The sequence below is a fragment of the Chamaea fasciata genome, unplaced genomic scaffold (genome assembly GCF_029207755.1).
Source record: "Chamaea fasciata isolate MVZ Bird 193981 ecotype frontalis unplaced genomic scaffold, bChaFas1.0.hap1 SCAF_17, whole genome shotgun sequence".
NCBI classification, from domain to species: domain Eukaryota; kingdom Metazoa; phylum Chordata; class Aves; order Passeriformes; family Sylviidae; genus Chamaea; species Chamaea fasciata.
Window position 1 is genome coordinate 8,795,180 of NW_027094102.1, and position 22,841 is coordinate 8,818,020.

Sequence of the window (22,841 nt, forward strand, 5' to 3'; positions counted from 1 at the left end):
GACTGTGTTATTTTAAAGGAACTTTGCTTGCCTTTGCACCATTTCTCTAGCAATGTAAAAATCCAACAACCATCACAAAAGCCATTCACATTAGCAGCCTCCTTGTGAATTTTAATTAACAGGAAATGCCACTCATGCATTGAAATTCAACATCCAGAATATCTCTGTTTTCCTCCTTTGATGTTCCCCATCCAGTCCTGGACTAACATCCATATGTTCTCCTGAGACATTTGGAGGAAAATAATTTTGGTTTATTTGTAGTAGGAAAGCACTTTGTCGTCGTCTTTTATCCCAGAAGCATTTCAGTTGCTTTACAAACTGTTCACACGGAGGAGCTGCTCTGTGGATCCTTAGAGCAGGGAGTGATTCCAGAGCTGTGCTTGTCAGTTTGCACTCAGCAGCGATGCTGGAATTTCAGGAGAGGCAGGGAAAGAGTCATGAAACAAATGAGAGTCCAGCATGATAGAGAATTCAGCTTCTTAGAGGTTAGGTAGCCTTGGTTCCCTTATCACATTTATCCCTCATAAAGTAAATTGCTGGGATTTTCCTGTATTTCTGTAGTGGTAACCTAAGAAGACATGACCTGGCTCTGTGTTACTGTAAGTTGTTCATTTGCAAGTGATTTTAACAAACAAAGAACGACCCCTAATTAGTTAATCTTTCCCACACCCTCAATTTATCAAACGGGCAGAACAATGTGATCAACAGGTGCTGATGATACTGCCAGGGAGAATCATCTTCAGACTTAAATAATTCTATTTTAGTCCCTCACTCATCTTCTCTCTCCAGCCATTTTCTGAAGCTGTATAGTTCATTTGCCCCACCCTCTTCCTGGGGTACAGCCATGCACCCCCTCCCATCCCTGTCACCATGACAAGGTGACTCTGTCACCACAGGTTGAACTTGCAGGTGTCTTGGCACAGGCCCACCCCAAACACTGCAGTCTGCACTCAGAACCGAGTTTAAAACCTCTGTCCTGGTGGGTACAAGGTCAGTGCTCATCCCCAGTGCAGGTAAAGCCAGGCTTTGCTTCCTGGCAATGATGCTCTGGAATGCTCTGCTCAATGGAATCCTCTGCTGTCTCACAGTTCCAGGAAGGTGCTCACAGCCATGTGGGGCTCGGTTTCCTCCTGCAGTGCTAAAAAGTCAAAATCAGTGATAGAAAATTTTAGAGCCTGAGCTCTACAGGGACTGGAGCTTGACAAGAAAGCAAATTCCTTTTATACCCTCTGGAAATGACACAGGATGGGGAAAGGCACCTGGGAGCATCCCAGGAGGACGCTGCATCCTTTATCTTAGAACTCTCCTAACCACAGAGTATTTTTTTTCAGAACCAGAATGAGCCAGACCTCAGGGCCCTTGAGCTGGGTGTGACCACAAGATGTCACAGTTGCTTCGCTGCAATGTGTGGTCCTCCCTTTTCCGTGCCCCAGTCCTGCCCCTTTCCTACTCCTAGCTTTCACCTGGTGCTCCCGAGGTATCCCTATGAACACCCACGTTGGTATTTGGGTTTCTTGCTGCTGTGTTTTGTTTGTTGCTTTTTGGGTTTTTTTGGCAAAGCAAGTTTGTTCATTGTGTTCTGGGGAAGTTTAGGCATTTAGGTTTCTAGCTCATTTACAGGTCATTCATGGTATAAAATCAAAGTTACCCCAGATTTATGCCTTTGCTCTAGGTCCAGCTAGCAGACAACAATTTTGAGTAGAGCCAGAGGAAAAAAGTCTAAGTATAACTGCAAACAAACACTTCTTGGTGCTGCCACAGCTACTGCTCAGTGTCCCCACAGACCTCAGGTGCCTTTGCCAGATGGTGTAGCTGACTCAGAAAACACTACAATGTTGAGACTTGAGAGGTTTTTGCTCTTTATAGCCTATTACTAAATTTATTTCTTTTTCTCCCCCAGAAAGCCGCCTGTGTAGCCTGGATGGGGTCCCAGGGGCTGATGGTAATATCAGTTCACTCTGAAGTAGGGAGAGAAAGGAGTTTAGTTGTGGAAGAAGCTGATGAGCCTTGCAGGATCCAGCTATGGGTCTTTTGGGTTAGTCCCTTCTAGTGTGCACATTGAATTCAAGGCCTAATTCATGGCCTGTGCAAGCAATTGCTATGGATGCTCCAAACAAACAGCACTTTCTTTCCCGCCCGCCTGGCTGGTGCCTCTTCCCGGCTGGAGCCAGGCAGAGCTTCTCATCTGGCCTCCGTGCTCCAGGGCAGCAGGAGGAAAGCTTTGCTCCAGCAGCCACACAGGAAAAACAAAACCCCCAGCTCTAAAGTGGAGCTGTTGAGTGGAGCAGCAAGGGCACAAGGACCTGGTGCCTGCAGGAAGGGCAGAGGAAGCAGGCTGAGGTTTGCTCTGCCTGCTGTGCTCGTCATTCCTCGTCCCACAATGCTTGTCACTGCCAGGGGTCCAGCCATGTCCCCTGGGGAAGGTGCTGCTCTCCCACCTCTCCCTGGAGGACAGAGCCCCATGTGCTTTGTCCCCAGGGGTGGCCGGGACAGGGCTGACCTCGAGCCCTTTGCCCTTTCCCGCCCAGGGGAGCATGAGAACATCCCAGCAGTTCCCAGCTGGTGGGAGGGCTTGGCTTGAGACAGCAGGTCCCCATAAGGGATGGGCTCAGTGGCAGCTGGGTGAGCTGTGTCACCTTTGCCCACAAATGGTGGCTCAGCATGAGAGCCTCCAGCCAAGGGGCAGGTTTGGTGGGAGCCAGGGAAGGCTCCTGTAACCCCTGGGCTCATAACTGAGGAGCAAAGGCCCTCATCTCCAGGTGAGCAGGTTTGGTGGCTGGAGCTCGCTGGGCACATCCTGGGGGCCAGGCAAACTAATCCCTTGGGGACTACTTATCCTGGCCTGTACATGTGGGAGCTTCCCAACAGTTTGGGAATCCTGACTGTGGCTGGGTTTTCTCTGCGGTGAATTTGCTGGCTATAGGGAATTCAGAAAGGTTCAAGATTGAAACTTCCTCTTCCTCTGCTAGGACTGTGAGATGAGCCTGGAAGCCATTTGTGAACCCTACACACAGTTTCAGCAGGGAGCAGCAGCCTGTCAGAACAGATGAGCAGTTACCGACTGGGTTGCTGTGTCCTTTGTGCCATGACTGATGTCTGAGAGAAGAAAAGGTCCCTTTTGCCCTGAGAGAGATGCCAGCCCTGCTCACTGCTTGCTGGTGGGCAGTGTGAGGAGTAGTCATCTGATTTCCCCACTAAGAATGATGACACCCCAGGTTCCATATGATCCTTGTTCCATCTTCGTCAGCCCATGTGTCATTGACTCATTTTTTTTTCAGCTATGTGTCATTAAAATAAGCCTTCTCTGCAATAAGTGTAAGACCAGAAGAAGTGTAAAGCCCAAGCAGTGCTGTGCATCCTGGCTGTTCTGTAGTGCTGCTATTCCATGGGCTTCACTCATCAGGTTTTGCACACTTCAGGTGTTGCTGATCTGAATTGCCTTAAAACATCCTGGGTTTTGAGTCCTGGCTCTCTGGTGCTGCCTTGGTTTCCTACCCTGCCTGTCCCAACAGCCACTTCCAGGATCCTCTCCGAGCAGTAAGGCACTGGAACATGGAGAGTTTTCGGGCAAGTCTGGGGCACCTCACTGCCACTGGGTATGTAGAATCAGCTTTAATCCCTCTCTTTCCTTCTCTCTTGATGGCTGTTGTATGGCTTTTCCACAGAAAACCCCCTTTCCTAGTTAAAATTGTCCCCCAAAGGATAGCTGAGGCTGCTGTCCAGCAGTGGGAGACAGGGGTTGCCTGGCTGGGTTTAACCCTTGGGACAGGCTCTTCTCCCCTCCAGGTTTTATGGTTTCGGGAGAGTCACTCCAGATGCGAGCCTGAGAAATTTGATTCTTTCCCAAATGTTTGTTTCCATTAGACATTTAAATCGCTTTGTGGGACATTTCATCCTGTCTGCAATGGCCAAATTCTTGTCCGTGGAGACTTCCTCTGGCACTGCAGCTTCAGTGCGAAACTGTTTGTCACCCTTAAACATGTAGATTTGTGTTTGGCCTTCTCTTAAGCGGCAGGGAGAACATCACTCAACTGCTTCCTGTCCATGTAACACCTTTGCAATACAGAGCTGGTCTAACAATTTCCACCGAAGCCAGTAGTCTCCTCTTTCTCCCTCCAACACCCTCTAAATAAGCACTAAAGCCTCAACCACTGCCAATGAGGCGACCCTTCAGAATGACTCTATTATGGTTTTTATAGAATAACACAATGTTTTCCTGTGCTTGCATTAATAGAGGAGAAATTGGATTGTACTTAGTATTTATTTTTCAATAAACGCCTTGAAGTTCTCTGTCCTGCTGCTTCCAGGGGAGGTCTCAGCCCCAGCTGTCCAAGGAAGTTAGCAGGGAAGTAGAGAAGGGTGAGACCAGAAGCACTCGGAGGAGGATAATATAAAACCCCCATAAGTGATCATCTCGAGAAAACTCCCTAATCAGTGTTGATGAACTTCCTCTGCTAACACCCAGGTATTTGTTCTTTTTCCAGGATAAGAGCTCGTGTTTACTGTGAAGACTCTCTGTTCCCAAAGGTGCACAGAAGTCTGGCAGACCTGTGGTGGATTTACTCCAAACCTGTCCCAGCAGATGGCAGAGAGCTGTGGACCTTGTTTCTGCAGTGTTCCTGCATTACAGTAGTGATAGGAGGCCTCTTTTACAACTGGTTGTTTGCATCCCTGGAGTACTCCTGGCACCTCTCCGTTGCCATGGCTGTCTCCTTCAGTCTGCTCCTGCTCCTGACTCTCCTTTTGGTGCATCCTGCCCGTTGTGTCTTCAGCATGATCATGCCCACCTTAGGCACCAAACAGGGCCAGAAGCTTCTCTTCTCCACCTGCATCATGATCGCAGTGGTGAACATAACACCCAACATCATGAGCAACCTTAAAACCATACTGCAGGTTATTAAGTGCATCTGCAAGAATTCCTCTGACAGCCTTCTGAACTCAACTGCCCTGTTAGAGAAAGTGTCCTGGGAGTTTGGGGATGCAATCCAAGAAACCAGTCATTCCATTTATAAGCCTATGAATGGACATTTTCGCTTTTCATTGCTTCAGAACAGCTCCTTGATTTACCAAAAAATGCACCTTGCTGGTGAGAAAATTAGCAGAGAGTTCTTGTCTGTTGAGGTACTGATCAAAGACTCTATGCGAGTAGCCAACAGGCTGGCTGCTGGTTTCTTCGTGCTCTATCTCTGTTTTGAGTCCACCTGGTATTTGAAAAATTACCTCACCAACCTGCGCTTTGACAACTTCTACATCACCAAGAAGCTGGAGCGTTTAGCCGCAGAGAGAAGAGCAGCTCACCTCCTGGTAGGCTCATCCAAAAAACTCATCCGGCCAACAGGCTTGAAGCTGTCCTGGGAAGAAGTGGTGCTGTGCCTCGTGAAAGCCATGCTGGTCACCGTGGCCCTGCTGCTGCTGCTGCTGCTGGTGGCCATGGACCACTTTGCCTTCAGCGTGGCAGACACGGCGGTGAGAAAGGCAGCTCAGTTCTCTGCAGTGCTTATCACCCTCAGCATCAAATACAAGGTGAGTGTAGGAATGCGTTTCCCACACCCAGCAAGTGTTTTCCATACGGGGAAAAGTTTAAGACTCATCCCTTGCAGTTCTTATAAGGTAAAGAACCCAGAAACCTCTTTGCTGTCCTGACTGTAATTGGCTCAGTGCCAAGAGAGAAGCACCTGTTGAACTTTTTCTCTGTTCTTCAAATCCTGTACCTCTCCCTATTGGTAGCAAGCCAAATTGTCCCTCCTAAAACACAAAGTATTTAGGAAGGAGCACAAAGAAGCTAAGCAGCTTTTTGGATTGCTTCTAGCAGGGTGTCAGAGGTTTTCTCAGACACCTGTACACAGCTTTTCTTTTGTTTTCTGTAACGTTTGTTATTTTTCATTTATTAAACCTTTTACTTTACAAAACACCTCTGAAAAGCAGTCTCACCAAGGTTATTTTAAGCCAGTTGGTAAGGTCTGGACCCTCAAAGATTGATACATTTACAGGTGGCTCACAACACCATGGCCACGTGTTAAACTGCATCAGGTGAGTGCTGGGGTGTCCTGCCCTGTCCTGCCCTGTGTGGGGACCCCACTCTGTGTCCCTTCAGCGAGGTGGTGGTGGGGATTGCAGTCTCTGTACTCATATTTACACAATCCTGACTTCCCTCCCCGGCAGCCAGCTGGATGAGCAACAGGCTTTGGGGGGAGGAGGCAGTGGCCCAAGCTCAGTTGTTCCTCCCAGTGCACCAAATAGCAGCAGAGACTCTCCAGGCTACAGCCCCTTGGGAGCTTGGAGGGGGCAAATAGTGCCTCGTGCTGCAAAGACACTGCTGGCACCAGGCAGCCAGGAGTCCCTGTGTCCCCAGGCCCCTTCCCTAAGCAAAGGGGAGGAATGGGAGAACTCCGACACTGTCCCCCCACTGCAGGGTGGGTGCAAGTCCAAAAGGAAGGGGGCAGCTGTTGAACACTGAGAATGTCTCCTCATCCTATAGCATGGGCTGTTACTCCAGTAGAAATCCCTGCCTGCTGGCTTTGTTGTTGCCCTCTGCAATCCTTTCCACGAACCTCTCCAGTTTCTATTTCAATACTCTTTGGCTTGGTGTTTTAGCTTTCCTCTTCTGCCACACAGCCTGCCTCCTTCCCCAGCCCCAGGATCCTCAGTGCATCATAAGATACCTGCTTATGATGGATTTACAGGAAAACAGTCAAGGCTTAGAAAAAGTCTCTAATATTCAGATGTTCAGCCATGAATACCACATAAATCTCATACAGTGAATGCCTGTTATGATGTCTGTACCAGTGGATAAGATGACAGATAGGACTGGCTCTCACCCTGCCCAGTACTCAGTGCCCACACATCACAGGTACTCAGCCTGAAGTGATCACACACTTCAGAGTCCTTCTCTTAGTGCTGTAACAGTGATTCCACACCCCCAGGCAGATGTTTCTGTAGCAACCAGCAGATTTTGGTTTCCTCATACCCCATTTACATTTTAACTCTCCCTATTTCAGGTTGGGATAGGGATCATGCCCTTTCTATTCAAAATCTTCAGGCTTCCTTCTGAGGAATTATTGCTGCGGGACTTCAACAGGACCTACCACCACCACCTGACCTTCAGCTCTGCCCGCTGCAGCATCAGCCCCCCCTCGCCCCCCAACCCCTCTGTGCTGCTGGCTGTGGGGCTGCTCTTCTGCATCCTCTACACCACCGTGTTCCTGGAGACCTACGCCCGCCGCCTGTGCCGCAAAATCGCCGCCTCCTTCTTCCCGGGCTGGGAGGAGGAGCGAGTGCTTCACCTGTACAGGAAACTGTCCAGGAGGCACAGCAAGGAGAAAAACTCGGTGAAGGGTGCTTTAGGAAGTCAGAGGGATGTCTGACACCACAGGCTTCTGCCATAGGATCACACATTGCATTTTCCAGAGTTAGAAAACTGTTTGGAGCTTGAGGGAAAAAAAAAAAAAAAAGGTTGAAATGCCCCATTTTTGCTTAATTTGAGAAAAATCTGCTACATTTTTTTTCCCCTAATATCTAGAAGGTCTGGAGTCAGCCGTTCCATATCTGCAGCACCAGACAAGGCTAACTGGGAAATACATGGGAGCTGGGGTCAGGGAGAAGCTCATTTACCTTCATCACCACATCCATGCTGGAAAAAGTACACACTTCCTTTCTTTCTTAAGTTATACCTTCAGGCAGCAAAAAGGGAAAGTCATTTGACTTAATTTATTTAATTTTCAATTAGTTTTCTTTCAGGTTTTGTGCACAGAGACCTGAGCAGACCAGAGAAATTTGAAGATAGTTCATTCACCAAAGAAAGTGTCACTTCAACCTGCTGAAGTAAATTCAAGATCAATATGACCATGAGAGACACATCCTGGGCATGGGTGGTGGTGGAAATCAGCACGAGTGCTTTACAAAATCTCTTCATAATGCCTGTTCAAAATAAAATATAAATAAAACAGCTGCAGGACCTCAGAAGAGAATGAGAACAGTCAGTAAAGGTCAATTTGGGTGCTGATCTCTTTTCCCAAGTAAGAAGTGATAGGATGAGAGGAAACAGCCTCAAGTTGTGCCAGGAGAGGTTTAGATTTGATATTAGGAAAAAATTCTTCAAGCACTGGCACAGGCTTCCCAGGGCAGTGGTAGGGTCACCATCCCTGGAGTGATTTAAAAGACACATAGATGTGGCACCTGGGGACACGTTTTAATGGTCCCTTGACAGTGCTGGGTTAATAGTTAGACTTTAGGGTTTTAAATGTTGGGTTGTTTCAAGCTGAGAAACTGTTATTGTATCCAAATTAATAAATGCATCACTTGGGCAGCATCTGAAATGTGTTGTTTTTGATAGGGAGGCAGACCGGACATCTCTGTAAGGGCAGGAGCCAGAGGAGAGGAGATAAATCCCTGCCAGGTTAAAAACCAAGCAACTTCACAGCTTCATTTCTTCGAAGCATGTCTATTATTTTCCTCCCATCTTCCATTAAAGTCTTCATTAAGGTAATTATTTGACATAATGCACCTCAATGAGATTAAATGACAGAAATTAAGTGATAGCTGCTGCCAGATGCACTGAATTTTCTCATCTTCTGAGGTACTTGAAACAAGTATGTTTGAATTATATTTTTTTAAGCATCTATCTAACAAAACCCTGGTGAATTCATCTCCCCAGGTTTTTTAATGCCCTGTTGTTCTGATGATTAATCCAAGCACCTTTAGCCTCTACAGCAACTGGGGGCTTTGTCATGGTGTTTTCTGTAGAAAATGCCCTGTGCTCTATTGTTTGGGTGAAAGCAAAAAGATTTCCACTGAGTAGCTAAAATTATCTGCAGCTGGACGTTCAAATAGCTGGGAGGAGAGAAGCCCTTCGGACAGCAAAGCATCTGAGCAGCATGTCGTCTTTCAACAAGAACATCTTGAAGAGGAGTTTTTCCTCAGGAAAACTTATCTTTTTGACATCAGCCACGTTGTCCCTGGTGCCGAATTGGGCTCTCATGTTTTCCCCAGACAGGGGAACTGGCAGGAGGCAGAGCTGCTGGAAATTGCTCTGCTCTCCTGAGAGTCTCTCCTTGGTGTTTCCCAGCCAGATAAAGGTGTGAAAAAAAATAGAAAACATTTCCATTATGGAGCTGTATTGCCCACTGGAGGGGTGAGCTGCCTTGCCAGGGTTTGCTTGATGATGCAAGAGAGAAATGCTGAACAGCTTAACCAGCAAGAAATGTTAATTTATTCACATATTTTTTATTAAGTAGAACCAATGTACTAGTCTTGTTATTTGCTGAGAGATTTTCATCCCTCAGAGCCCTTCCATACTCATACCCTCACTCCTGCTCATCAGGGCTCTCATTGCCTTTGTTTTCACTCAGCAAATCCCTCCCACCCCATAGGCAGGAGGAAATGGGGAGCAAGGCTTTGTCCTGTGCCACTCACCCAGGTCCTGAGTGTCCACCTCCTCCACGGGCAAAATCTCTGCTGGGCAGTGCTGCTCCTGCTCATTCACTCATTTACTGTCCCCGACTGCAGGGAAGCGTTTCACCACACCTGGATCTGGGTTTGGATGTTGGTGAAGTTGGAAGTTCATGGTCAGAGTTTGCATGCAGTGATGCAGAGGCAGGGCTTGGGAGCCTCTGATGATGGGCACCAAAATTCCTTGGTGTCACTCATTGGTGCCAGTGCCAGCCCCAGCTCTGCTGATGCTGTGACCCTGCTGCCAGGGCCTTCCAAACCTTGCAAATCCACCAAAACTGCTGCAGCTGCCACCAGTGGAGATATGGCCCTGGATCTGTATCCACGGCTGCCACTTTTTCCAGGATTTACCACCACATGAGGACTTGTCAGCCTGGCAGGACACACAGGGGTGGGCCAGGCAGGTTTGCCTGTCTGGTTTCTTCTTTGCACTTATTGAGATTTGAGGCTTCTTAATTAGCTAAAGAAAAATTTTAATCACAAGAGACAAAGGCCCATGGATTGTTTTTTCCTCCAGCAGTGCAACAAACTCAGGGGACAGAAAGACACTCCCACACAGGACAAGTTCTACCCTGAAGCCCCTGATTGCTTGGAATTTTGTGGTGTATTTTAGTGAGGGGATGGAGGTGAAGTGACCCCATTTCCTCAGCCTCGGGTATATTAGGTAAAATATATGCTAAGTTCCTGCTTATGGCTGGCTGGCAGGCAAGAATGAATGGCCTTAATATACTGAGGTGCAGGTGTAAATAATCCAGCTCAGACAGACTCTAGGAAAGATCTCATTCATAGCCACAAATCTGCATCTACCAGAGCAGACATCTACCAGAGCAGATAGGCAAGCAAACAAAAACCTCTCTCCAGAAGTATTTTTGGATTTTCAAGTAAAGTCCATTTTTATTGCATTTGTCCTATCTATAGTATCGGCACTGTAATTGCAATAGAGAAGAGAAACTTCCATCCACCAAACTTTAGAAAAGGAAATATGAATGGACATAAATAAAAGCAAAAATCTACTTCAGAGCATTGTGCATATAATTCATAGTGAGAGCTTCCCAGATCCTGGTTCTTTCAACTGTAGATTGTGTCAGGGTTTCACTCCGAACTCAATGCCTCACATTTTGCAACAGAAAATTTCCAAATTAGTTGTAACAGGCTTTCAGCATGCAACATGAACAGGAAGTGAGGTAGAAGCAACACAGGTTATCCCAGAAGGCTGCTAAAAGCTGGAATGTGGATACAGAAGCCAATCCTCCAGGCATGTTTCTCAGTCCCCTGCTTTCCAGAACTCCGAGAACATCACTGATTCTCAGTCTTCAGGTAGTCAGAGAAGCCCTGAGATGTGTGAGTTCAGAAAGAAACTCCAGGGGTTCACAGGATAACATTGGCACATTGAGGAGATGCTGAGGAAATGGAGTCAGTTCACCTCCAACCCTTCTGGCCCTTTCCAAGGACTGAGGCAGAGGCAGTTCTGTTTCTTTGCTGATGAGCAGAGATCAAATTGCCAGAAGAGATGTTTTTAACACACAAACTGAACATGAAAAAGTACCAGGATTTCAGACATTTCTTACTTAGATGCTATTCCAGTCAAACATTCTGTATTTTGTAATTCATGTAATTCCTCATTCCATCTGGAAACAGCTGGAGAGATACTTTCATATCTGAGAGGGGAGAGATGCCAATTCTGTGAATTTGTTTTCCAAGAGATTTAAAATAAAAAGGCCAGGGGTCTGAATAGTCAGGGTTGATCCATAGCTTGGATGAGATGTTTTCCTTTGAAGTAGGTTGAGAATCTGAAAGGCTGAAAACTTCCTCTTTTTGCATTAGGAATTAAGCTGTTCAGACAACAAAGTGGGAACTCTGTGAATTCCCACTTCAGGAGCAGGTCAAGCCGAGGTTGTGGCTGGGATGGGATGAATCACCTTTTCCTTTTACCAGGAGAGGGAAGAAATTGTTCCATGTGCCCAATGCTTTGTGCTCTGCACTGCCAGAGCATCAGCAATGCCAGGTTCACAGCCAGAGTGAGGGAGGGAGGAACTTTGATCCCATCTAGACCTTTCCTAAAAGCAGATGCCTAAAACCATGTGAGTTTTGCTCTCTCAGGAACAGCTGGTGATGCACATGTGGTCCTGAGCTCTGTGGGAGGTGAGTATGGTGCTCTTGATGGGGCTGATGGGAGGAAGGAGCTTTCTCTGGCATTAGAATAAATTCCTCTAGGGGCAGGGAGAGATGTGCCCTCTGTCTAGACACTGCAATGAGCAGTGCACACAGGAAAGACTGAAAAAAATTTCTGAAACCACAAACTGGGTGGAGGCTCCTGAGCAGCAAGAGTTGCTGCAATTTCACCATCTGTTCTTTTGGACTAATCAGAGTAGCTCTGAGGGTGAAGGCTGATGGATCAGAGACATATTTTGGGGGGGAAGATCCACAGCAGCAGGACCAGAGAGGTCAGCTTTAGTCAGTTTTTTTCTGTCCTTTCACACCCTAGGCATCTGTGTAGGATGCAATGATGGACTTCAGTGATGAAGAACTTCACAGACACCATTTCCAGTGTTTCCTGGATGTTTGCACAGTGCTGACCTAAGGACTGGGAGCATTTTGTCACCCTCATTTTGTCACACCTGTTTGATGTGACATCCAGTCATAGTATGAGCCCAGACCTGGATACCAAGTGAGGGTGGGCTTGTGTTTCGTCCCTGATGTATGTCATGGCCCTGCCTGCATGGACAGGGAGCAGGAGCAGAGCTGGAGGCTGCTGTGCTCTCCCAGGGCTGTGCTCATCAGGTGTGCAGAGTGTGCTGTGCCAAGTGCTTGTTGTTAAAGAGTTATGGTGTTGACATTTAGATGTCACAGAATATGAAATAACCCGTAATTACAGTCTAATTGTTCTGCCAGAGTTTTATTCTTTCATAATATTGCATGAAGAGCTTTTATCTCTCCTTGGCATTATCATGGCTATTATCCCCCCAGGATGCCCCTCCAGAATGCATCCACCTGATCACTGTTCTGGGAGCTGCCAGTCTCTGGCCTGACTCCAGGCACATCATCCCCTGCATGCTGTCCTCGGGATGAGCACTGGGATGGGTCCTTGAGGGAGGATATGTCACAGGCAGTGCCCCAAAAGCACATCAGAAGATTTGTCATTTTTCACAGCACAGCTCCAAGTCTGGAAAAGGCTCAGCTTTGGTTGCCCAAACCACAGTTTCCTCTTACAGACATCAAGACTATAGAAAGACGGGGACTCCCAGTGCTTCCATTTCTTTGTGCTGCCCTGAAAGCTGATGCTTCCACCTGCTTCTCTCTTTTTGCTTATCCAGGCAGATTTCCTGGATGTTTGAGCACACTGGAGCAGGTGAGCAGAGTTTATTGGTGACAGCAAGAGTTGTGAACCCTGATCTGATGCTGTGGCTGCTGCCCAAGTCCTGCAGGGGCCATGGGGTGTGCAGGTGATGCCATCCATGGACGTTGGGCTCAGTAGGAGGGGAAGGGACACTTTGGTCCTGTTCTCCCATGGCACTTCCAGGCTCCCACAGCCAGCCCAGAGCAGCATTGCTGGTGGCACAGGGTGGGGAATCCCCTGGCACGAAGGATGACAATGTTTGTTTTCACAGGCTTTGTAAAATACACTGTGTCCCATGCACACTTGGCCTCACTCAAACCTAAGCAGAGCATCCTTTATCCTTTTCCACTCTGGTATTCTCTGCAGAGCTGGTAAAATCCCCAGTGGTTTGGTTCATTGACTTGTCAAATCAGTCCAATGCATGTTGCTGCAGAATTTTTTAATTTTTTTTAATTTTTGTTCTTCATTTTTCAGGCTGCTCAGCCCTTCCAAGAGCTACCTGGAGCAGAATTTGAAGGATGCACCTATTAAAATGCTAGTAGGGACAGTTCACAAATAAACTATATTCAGAAATGAGAGGCTCATGAATGGCTGGCCCTGGCCAAGCCCCTCATTTGCAATATCTGTTTTCATCTGTTTGATAATTTTGGGGCAAGGAAGGGCTTTTTCCTTGAGGTCTCAGGCTGCGAACACAGCAAGGAAGCAGGGGAAGGGAGAAAGGATAATTTTCCTGTTTGTGAAAGTGGCCTCACTTGACTTTCTTTAAAAACTCAAAGTATAGTTATTAGCTGAAGAAAAATCACCAGTTCCTTTGTGTCCTGAAGACACAAATTTGCAAGACAATGTGCATCACAGATTTAATGGTAACAGATCTTCAAAAGAGATTATACAAACCAGAGAGGAAGGTACCCAGGAGCCAGGAGGAAACTCTGCCAGTGAGACAGGGAAGAAGGGATCCTGAGATGACCCACAGAGCTGCATGTGCTCCCTGAACCTGAAATTAACAAGCCATCCCTGTCCTCATAGGAGCATTTTTTCCACATTTTTGTGCTCATGAAGAACAAACCCAGATCTATTTTGCACCTGTTTAATTCCTTGACAACTGCCTTTTTTTGCATGATCTCTGAGGGCAATAACCCAGAAAGCCCCAAAGCAATTTATTTCTTGGCTGTGATTCCGAAACATATGAAGGTGATTTTGACAGAATTTCTCCCTCCTTTGTCTTTCTGATGGAGCAATAACTGCTGCTCCTGTCAGACTGACTCATAACCCATCTCTATTGGCACTTGTCACCCCTCAGCTGCTCAGAAGAGCCACCAGCACCTTCCTGCCTGGTCCCTGCTGAGCTGCAGGAGTGCAGAAGTGGGAATCACTTTCCCACCATCACTCACAATTCAAAATTTGGCCATTGCCTAGGGCCCTAAACCCTGTCACCAGCGTCTCAGAAGCACTTGTGGTTTCTGTAATTCCACTTCTCCATATTCACTGGCACCACATAGATGCAGCCTCCGTGCCCCAGCTCTAACAGCAGAAGTTTTATGGGTTTAATATTTGTAGCAATGGAGCCCAGGGGAATGGAAAGAAATTTTTCACAGATTTAGGTAGGAGGATCACTTTCTTTTATCCTTGTTTATTTAATTTATGAAGCCTCAGAGAACTTTTCTGTACATAGGACTAAGGGAGCTGCCCAGTGAGGCTGTGAGAGGGATGAGCTGCAAGAAGACTTCATGGACATCCTGAAGCCAGTGTTGAAATTCCTGAGCACCCAGCCTGGGGACAGTGCTGCTAACCTGGCCATGGAGCTGCACAGACACCCCTTTCCAAAAACAGCCCTGCCAGCACCCAGGGACAAGGCCATTCCCATTTGGGGACCTCAGGAAAATAAAGACTTCTCTTTCCTGATGTTTCAGAGAGTGGGTGGTGGAAGGTATTTATAGAGGATGGCAGTGCCAGGCAATTCCAGCAGGGAATGAAAGGCTGATGTGTGTTGAAAGTACAAAACATGGAATGTTAGTTTAAAAGATCAATGTCTTTGGCCATCAAAACATTTAAATTTAAGTGAAGCTGGAAGAAAACATTTTATCTAAGTGTCAAGCTGGGTAGCCTCTTAAATACACTCCACAGTCATATCCTGGACATCACAGTTACTGAAAGAGCCTCTAAAGGGAATATTAACCAGTCATCACAGCAAACCTCACAATTTTGACAACAAAATCCCCCAATGAGTGCATTGGGCAGACACACATTCCCCCCAGCCCAGCCCCAGCCTGGTGATGGACACAGAGCAGCTCAGGGACTGGCAGGAGGAGTTGCTTCAGTGGGGTGCTTTAATGCTGCTGTTATCTGCACTAATAACTGCTGGATTGTCAGTGCCACAGAGCAAAGCAGCCAGGGAAATAATTACCTGCAATTATCCTGCACAGTGTTCCAGGTCTGAACCAAAACAAAGCTTTTTCCTGTGTCTGCAGGAGTTTGTCTTGGTTTTGTTTCCTGATCCCACAAAGCCAATTCCTGGAATGGGTTTGAGGAAGGAAATGAACCCCAACTTCTCTTTCAGGACATTTGTGCCAGGTTTGCCCCTTCTCCTCTCCCACACACAGTTCTATGACACAGCCCACATCCTGAGGACTTCCAGCATCACTGTGAGACAGCAGCAGTGGATGAAGTGCTGGAGTTGTGTCTGTGTTAGAGTCACTCCAGAGCACTGAAACACAGAGCCCCTTGGATTATATGAGCAATCACACGTGCCCGCTCTGCCAGTCCTTCCCTCTAAGGTGCAATAAGGGACAGGAGCTGCCATGCCTCCCAAACCTGGGGCTGTAGAGGGCAGGGGTGTGAGGGTGGCCCGGATACAGGACCTGGTGCAGGCTGCCAGTGGAGCCCTAAGGAAATCAAATGGAAAGAAGAACAACTGTCTTTTAAAACCGATCCAAAGGTGAATGAAATATTATGGGAAGTAGTGAAAAACTACATGGATTGTTGTCTGCAAAAGGGCAGTGTAAGGTTTCCCAGAACAAAGGGGAAAATACTATTTGCCACAGCAAATCAAAGCCTGGGGACAGAGTGCTGCTTCTTGGGCTGAAGCAAAAGGTATTTTATCCGCTCAGGTTTAAAAATTTGCCTGTGAAACACTGGACTTTAATCACCCAGCATCAGAATGATCCACGCTTTGGATACGTGCCTCAGTGTCTGGGATTAACAGTTCACCTCTGCCTTTAATTGAAATCTAACCTAATAAAAAAGACAGTTGACCCCTTGTCCTTTCCTCCACTCCACAGGAAAGGGGGCCCTCAGCACAATTACTCTTTCAAATTGAAAATGCATTTTCTGTCAGATTGCTGAGACGTCAGGAGCAAGGATGGAGCTGGCAGCAAATTGTAGCTCCTGCAGACTATCAGGGAGACAGTGGATCTCCCAGCCTGACCGCCAGGGAGATACCAGATACCCCAGCTCCATTACTGGAAAGATTTGAAATCTCCCAGTCCAGGACTGGTTAAGCCTTGTCCCTCAGAAGTGACACTGTGCTTGTTTGGGACGGGGATGGCTACAGGAAAGACAGCATGAGGAGATCACTACCCCATGTTCAGGGAAGGCATTCCTCTGCTCCAGCCCAAGGGAAACAGGAAGGGCTGTGGGTCTCACCGGCATCGCGCGGCTCCCATCCTCCTGAGGATGAGGAATGAAGGACTCCTCACCCTCAGCTCTCCTTGCCCTGGGGGAACAGTGAAGCCTGTGCCTCGCCTGGGGACATGGGCACCCACAGTCCAGGATCCCACTCACTGCTGGGGTACTGTCAGCCTCTGCGCCTCTCCACCCTGGCGTCCCTCACCTGCACCCCCCATCCCCTGCCTGGGCTGCTTTCCTCTTCCTCCTCCTCTTCCTCCTCCTCCTCCCGCCCGGCTCGGCGGTGCGCTAGGACCCGGCGGGCGCAGGCGGGGGATGCCGGCGGGAGGCGATGCGGGGTCCCGGGGACCGAGGTGGCCCTGGGGGGCTGTGGGCTGTCCTGGGGGAGCCCTGCTGGTTCCCCGGGGGTCCCGGCGGCTGAGGGGAATCCTGGAGGGAGCCTGGGGGTTCCGGACAGTCCCGGCTGGTTCACGGGAGCTCCTGGAGGGTCCCGGGCACTGGGGCGATCCTGGCCGCTCACTGCCCGTCCAGGAGGAGAGTTTGCAGGGGAGAGGAATGCAAGGACCAGGGCTGCAAGAGTTGGGGTGAATCGTGGAAAAAATAAAAGGGGAGGGAGGAGCCGGGGTGGGCGGGAATGCGGGGAGGGGGCTCGGGGTGAGCCCCGGTTCCCCGCTGCCGCCGCAGGGTGCTCGGGGCTCCGCCGGTGGCTGCGGGCACGATGGAGAACGGCTCGGCCAGCCCGGGAACCGAGCTGGGCAGCGGCAACCAGAGCCTGGGCAGGATGCCCCGGCAGCCCCTGGAGCTGCAGGTGGTCACCATCCTGCTGGTGCTGCTCATCTGCGGCGTGGGCATCGCGGGCAACGCCATGGTGGTGCTGGTGGTGCTGCGCACCAAGCACATGGTGACCCCCACCAACTGCTACCTGGTGAGCCTGGCCGTGGCCGACCTCATCGTGCTGCTGGCGGCCGGGCTGCCCAACATCTCCGAAGTGGTGGCTTCTTGGGTGTACGGCTACGCCGGCTGCCTCTGCATCACCTACTTGCAGTACCTGGGCATCAACATCTCCGCCTGGTCCATCGCCGCCTTCACGGTGGAGCGGTACATCGCCATCTGCCACGCCATCAAGGCACAGCTCCTGTGCACCGTGTCCCGCGCCAGGCGCATCATCGCCTCGCTGTGGCTCTTCACCTCCCTGTATTGCCTCATGTGGTTCTTCCTGGTGGACACCACCCAGGTCACCTTCTCGGACGGGGCTCAGGTCGTCTGTGGCTACCGGGTCTCCAGAAGCCTTTACATGCCTATCTACTTCTTGGATTTTGCTGTCTTCTATGTCATCCCGCTGGGGCTGGCAACCGTCCTCTACGGCCTCATTGCCCGCATCCTCTTGGTGAGCGCCGTGCCCGGCACCCCGCAGCATTCCTCCCCGGGCTCCAAGCACCAGGGCAGCTCCCTCAAGCTCTCCTGCCGGGGCAGCAGGGCGGCCCTGAGCTCCCGCAAGCAGGTAGGGGCTCCCTGCTATGTGGGCATGCCGGGCTGCAGGGCAGCTCTGCTCAGGGGCATTCTGGCATGGGGCGAGGTGCCACAGTACTTTGTTTCCCTCCGTGGAGGGAGTGGGGAATGTTGGTTTGCTGTAAAGGAGCCCCTCAAGCCCAGCTGGGGTCTGGCACCACAGATGGGCTCCCCCTGCTTTGGTGGGGCTTGTAGAGCAGGACAGGGCTTCAGACGGGAGAGGCAGGAGTGCAGGCACTTTTGCTGGCTAATTAATTATTGATTGCCTCCCCGAGACGGAGAAGGATGGGTCACGTTATGCCAGTGGGACTCACCTCTCAGACAGTGTCCTGTGCAGGTGAACTCAGATTTAAAGGAGCAAAGAGAAGGGAGAACTGTCTTCCCTTGGAGCCCAGCCCTGGCTGCAGGCCCCCAGCCCGTGCAGCTGTGGGAGTCACCTCAGTGTCACAGTGGTGTGTTTGCATTTCAGTGATTCCTGTGTCTCTCAGCTGTCTGCTGTCTCCCCAGATCCTTCTCCTCCCACCTCCTTCTGTCCACATTGCTCATCCTTCTCAGCTCACATGGACAATCACTGCCTCGTGCCCCATCCCTTTGGACAGGTCAGTATCTAGACATGGGATGGTCCCATTCTGAATAGGCAGGGTCCATTCAGCTTTCCTTTGAAAGGAAAGGGTTGAATCTGGGAGTTTGGCTTGAGCCCTTGAAGTCACTGGTTCTGTTGTGATTTCCAGATAGCCCAAAGTAGACTTCAGCCTGCCCTGAAGCTGTTGTGTTTCCAGCTCAGTAGCTTGTTGCCTGCCTTGCACAGGAACCTCCATTCCCCAGGAGAGACAAGTCAGGGGCACAGAGGGGAAGCAAACAGCTCTGAGAACGTGTATTTCTTCATGAACTTCTACATCTTTCCAGTCCAGCTTTTCCTCCCTTTTTCTCTGAAAAGTTTAAAGCAGTACTGACTTCTTGAAAACCCTTGCCTGCTCTCTCATGACCACTGGCTGCTGCAGGAGCCTCGGGAAGGATGTTGGGCTCTTGACTGGTCAATGCATCTCCTTCCAGAGCAGCTTTCTGGAGGGGCTGTGCTGCTCCCCCTGCAATGCTGTGCTGTGGAGTGGCACAGCATGCTCCAGCATCATTAGGACAAGTGGCTGCTGGGGCATTCCAGCTCCTGGAAACATCTTGTGCTCTCTTTACTGTTACACCAGGAGTTTACTCAAGATTGTCATTACCTCCCAAAATATCCTAGCATGCAATGACTGCCCCTGAACGGCCTGACATCACAGTGCTGCCATCCTAAGGAATAAAGCCGGCAATAAGTTTTTAAACTGTGAAGCAGTATTTCCAGGGCTTCCAGTTGGTGAGTGTGTGTAGCTCTGGAGGTGCCTCTGACCAGAGTACAGATACTCACATCAGCATTTTTCCTCTGGCCTCTCTTGATAGGGGAACTGGGTCTTCCAGGCCCCACGCCCAGAGTTCCCTGGGAAAAGTCCTAAAGGGGCTCTCTCAGAGGTGCCCATTTTTCTCCCCTGCATGGATGGCTGAGGGAGCTTTTCTGTGGCTGTGCTCCCACACAGCCCAGAACTGCACTGCTTTTGGGGTGTGAAGATGCTGCTGTTCTCTCACTGGTGCTTCTTAAAACACCTGAATCCTGAGCAGGAAGACACAAGGTGTGAGCTTTGCTGCATTTATCACTTCTACGGACACCTCCAAGTCCGTATTTCTCCTCCCGGAGAAGGACCACTAGAGGGAGTGGGATTCCTAAAAAAAGGATGTACAACTCAGAGTGATGGTGCAGGAACAAGGAGGGAGGATGCTGGGGAGAAGCATCTGGGGCTTCCAGGAGAGGGGCAGAGACTGGACACATCTTTGTGAGACACCACTTGTATATTCTCTCATATCTTTCCCAAAAGGCAACAAACTGTGGCAGCAAACAAGATTCAGACTTAGCAACAGCCTCAGCACTCACTGTATCACTGCAAGATCTTATTTTTGGAAGTGTCCTCACATTTCCATTAAACCACACACAGCAAACCCCTTCTATTTTGGCCACAGCTTGGTAATAGTCCCTTTCTTCCAGAGAGTTTTGTTGCCACAAGCAATGACTCCCAGTTTCTACTCATGGCATTACAGGAAGGCATAGTTTCTTTTGGTGAAGTAAAATAGCACTCCAAGAAAAGCTGAAAAACTCTAAATGTGATCCCAGTGCTGTCTTGGTTTGGGAAGACAGGTATCTGCCAGGTAAAATTACAATCAGAGGCTCTTTGGCAAAGATTTGGGAAATAGGAATAGCAGTTCTTTACTAGTATGTAATACAAAGCAAACAAACACAAAAAAACTCTTCCCCCTCCCCCCCCCCACCAAACAACTACAGCATTAATGACAAACGACAACAGTACCAAGAACCTTGAGGGCTTTGTTTCACAAAACCCAGGGCAGTTTGGTTTCAGTGTCCTTGCAGGATTTTCAGAGCACCAAGCTGGAACAGTGGAAAAGTCCCGGCCTGGTAGCTGGGATGGCAGGGTGTCCCGGCAGGCAGGGGCAGGATGTCCCGGCAGTGCAGGGGGTGCAGGGTCACACTGCAGCAAGCGGAGCAGCGCCGAAGAAGCCGAAGGAGAGGCAGTGCCTGGACCAGCTCCCGCGGGTGGCAGAGAAAACTCCGGATTCAGGCCGGACTGGTGATAGTAGATTTCCTAGGACTGGGTCCTTTTGGCCACAGTGAAATTCTTCCAGCCAGCAACAGCCGTTCTCTTTCTCCCCGAACGCCGGGAAAAAAAAAGCACGCAGCTGCCTAAAGCTTTGTCTTTTACCTGCGTTATCTCCCCCTTCCCACTTTGTCCACCTCTTTGTTTCGGTTAAGTACTCTCAAGTATCTAACACTTGGTCTCCTTGGTAACTTGTGGGGAAAAAATTCTTTAGAGAAAGAAGGAACAAACCTAACCCCCAGCAAGTGCTTATGTCCATACTAAGAACTGGATTATTGCACAACTCCCCTTCTGACGTTTGAATCACCACTGCCTAGATATGCATGTGCCATCAGTGTTTAGTCATACTTTCCTCCTTGGGGACGTGTGTGTTTGGTTGGTATTTGTTTGAGGAGGATTGTCACTTACCAGAAATAGCTGTTGAAATTATTAGGATGACTGGTGTTTCAGTGCAAAACCCTAATTTCCTAAATGAGCTTATGTTGAGCTGAGGGCAATTACTGCTCACTTCTGAGTTCTCGGTTTCCTTTTGTTCCCAATTATGTTTATGTAGTACTCCCCTAGTGTGATGAAAATTAAAGTAACCCATGTTAAGTAGCTAAGTAAGCTCTCTATCAGCACAAGTTGTGTAAGATTCCTGACAGTCTCCTCTGCTTCAGGGTTGCTCTGTACCAGGAGCCTATTCCCTGGAACAATGTAGGTGGTGTAGGAAACCCTGGGGAAGGAGATGAAGTGTATCCCATGACACCCCTAAAACCAAGGTCCCCACAATTAGACAAGTATTTTCCCCATTCATTTACTGTTATGTACAATTTTTAAATTTGCTTTCTGGTACAGGCATTCCCATGGTTATCCCAGCCCATTTCAAGGATGGTGAATACTTTTTCTAAAGAGATTTAGAGGCTCTTCAATGGTAGATGACAACCTATAATTTCTGATTTTATTTACGCAATATTATTTTCTGATTAAGATGGTTCCAGCAAGAAATAGCACCATGCTTGGGTGTTTTTAGAATATGCTTAGAGAGAGAAACTAGCTGTCTGCACCAGTGCTCCAGTGGGGGAAAGTTCTGCTGGAGATTTAGCCCCATCTGGCTGTTTCTCTTTCTGCATCTCCCCCTGTCAAGGTGACCAAGATGCTGGCAGTGGTGGTGGCCCTCTTCGCCGTGCTGTGGCTGCCCTACCGCACGCTGGTGGTGGTGAACTCCTTCGTGGATCCTCCCTACCACAACACCTGGTTCCTCCTCTTCTGCCGCCTCTGCATCTACCTGAACAGTGCCATCAACCCCATCATCTACAACCTCATGTCACAGAAGTTCAGGGCTGCCTTCAGGAAGTTGTACAAGTGCCAGGAGAGGAGTGCTGAGCAGCCTGCCCCGTCCACCACCCCGGTGTACTACAGTGCTGTGAAGGACTGTTCCCACAACAGCTCTGACCACAACCTCACCGAGCAGGAGGATCTGAGCAGGCTCCCTGCACCTGCACAGAAGAATAAACAAATCCTGCGAGCCTGAAACAACGCAGGCAGTGGGAGCTATGTGGCTGTACACGGTGTGCTGGGAGAGTGCCAGGAGGAATTGCTTTGGCATTGCAGCAAGCTTCATTCAATACTTCTTCAGGGCATTTAACAAAACATGCTGTTATAGGGAAATTCATTTGCTTTTCCTTAGCGCTAATTTATTCTTGTTTGGTGAAGCGTAAGGCACATGTCAATATTTAGCATTTCTAAAGCATCTGTTGTTAAATATAGCAGTGCCACCCCATTTTGTGTTATGTGCAAGTGCTGAGCTGGGCCAAAAGTGTTGAAAGGAATCCCAGGAACAGAAGGGCATTCAAGGAAAAAATACACCTCTTTTTACAGTGAGTCTCTCCTACCCAAATTGACATGCCTGTAAAACAAACACCTCATGGAAGCTGCTCCTCTGGATCCTTTTGAAGTTAATGGGGACAATAAGGCACTTTCACATGTCTCCTCTCATCTCAACACTCTCCTGTGAGGAATACACATCCCTACAGAGCAGATGATGCCTCCAAGATATGAGGCTATTGACTGTAAAGGGACTCTCAGGGGGAGACTCCTACATTAGGAATAACCAAAGCTGGGTGTCATGAGACTCATGTCGTGTCTCTGGAAACACTGCAGTGCTGGTAGCACAGAAACCCAAGATCCAGAGAGATGGATTTGCTACAACGAACAAACTAATAATGAACAAACTAATAATAAGTGCT

General features: G+C 48.9%; 2 protein-coding genes across 2 annotated transcripts; both read left to right on the top strand.

Annotated features, from left to right (window-relative positions):
• The first annotated feature begins 3,517 nt into the window (after positions 1-3,517).
• OCSTAMP (osteoclast stimulatory transmembrane protein) lies at positions 3,518-8,298 on the top strand. The gene is made up of 3 exons (XM_066198949.1): positions 3,518-3,596; positions 4,485-5,523; positions 6,999-8,298. Exons 1-3 carry the CDS (start codon positions 3,553-3,555, stop codon positions 7,362-7,364), a joined length of 1,449 nt encoding a protein of 482 aa, XP_066055046.1. The 5' UTR covers positions 3,518-3,552; the 3' UTR covers positions 7,365-8,298.
• Positions 8,299-17,126: 8,828 nt separating this feature from the next.
• LOC136298495 (thyrotropin-releasing hormone receptor-like) lies at positions 17,127-22,126 on the top strand. The gene is made up of 2 exons (XM_066199233.1): positions 17,127-17,909; positions 21,740-22,126. Exons 1-2 carry the CDS (start codon positions 17,127-17,129, stop codon positions 22,124-22,126), a joined length of 1,170 nt encoding a protein of 389 aa, XP_066055330.1.
• Positions 22,127-22,841: the final 715 nt, after the last annotated feature.

What these genes read in the sequence shown, in the direction of transcription:
- OCSTAMP (XM_066198949.1), top strand. Translation starts at nt 3,553, where the DNA reads ATGGAGAGTTTTCGGGCAAGTCTGGGGCACCTCACTGCCACTGG. An exon ending in GGGCACCTCACTGCCACTGG is followed by an intron (nt 3,597 to 4,484) that starts GTATGTAGAATC and finishes TTCTTTTTCCAG; the next exon opens with GATAAGAGCTCGTGTTTACT. An exon ending in CCCTCAGCATCAAATACAAG is followed by an intron (nt 5,524 to 6,998) that starts GTGAGTGTAGGA and finishes TCCCTATTTCAG; the next exon opens with GTTGGGATAGGGATCATGCC.
- LOC136298495 (XM_066199233.1), top strand. Translation starts at nt 17,127, where the DNA reads ATGGAGAACGGCTCGGCCAGCCCGGGAACCGAGCTGGGCAGCGGCAAC. An exon ending in CCCTGAGCTCCCGCAAGCAG is followed by an intron (nt 17,910 to 21,739) that starts GTAGGGGCTCCC and finishes CCCCCTGTCAAG; the next exon opens with GTGACCAAGATGCTGGCAGT.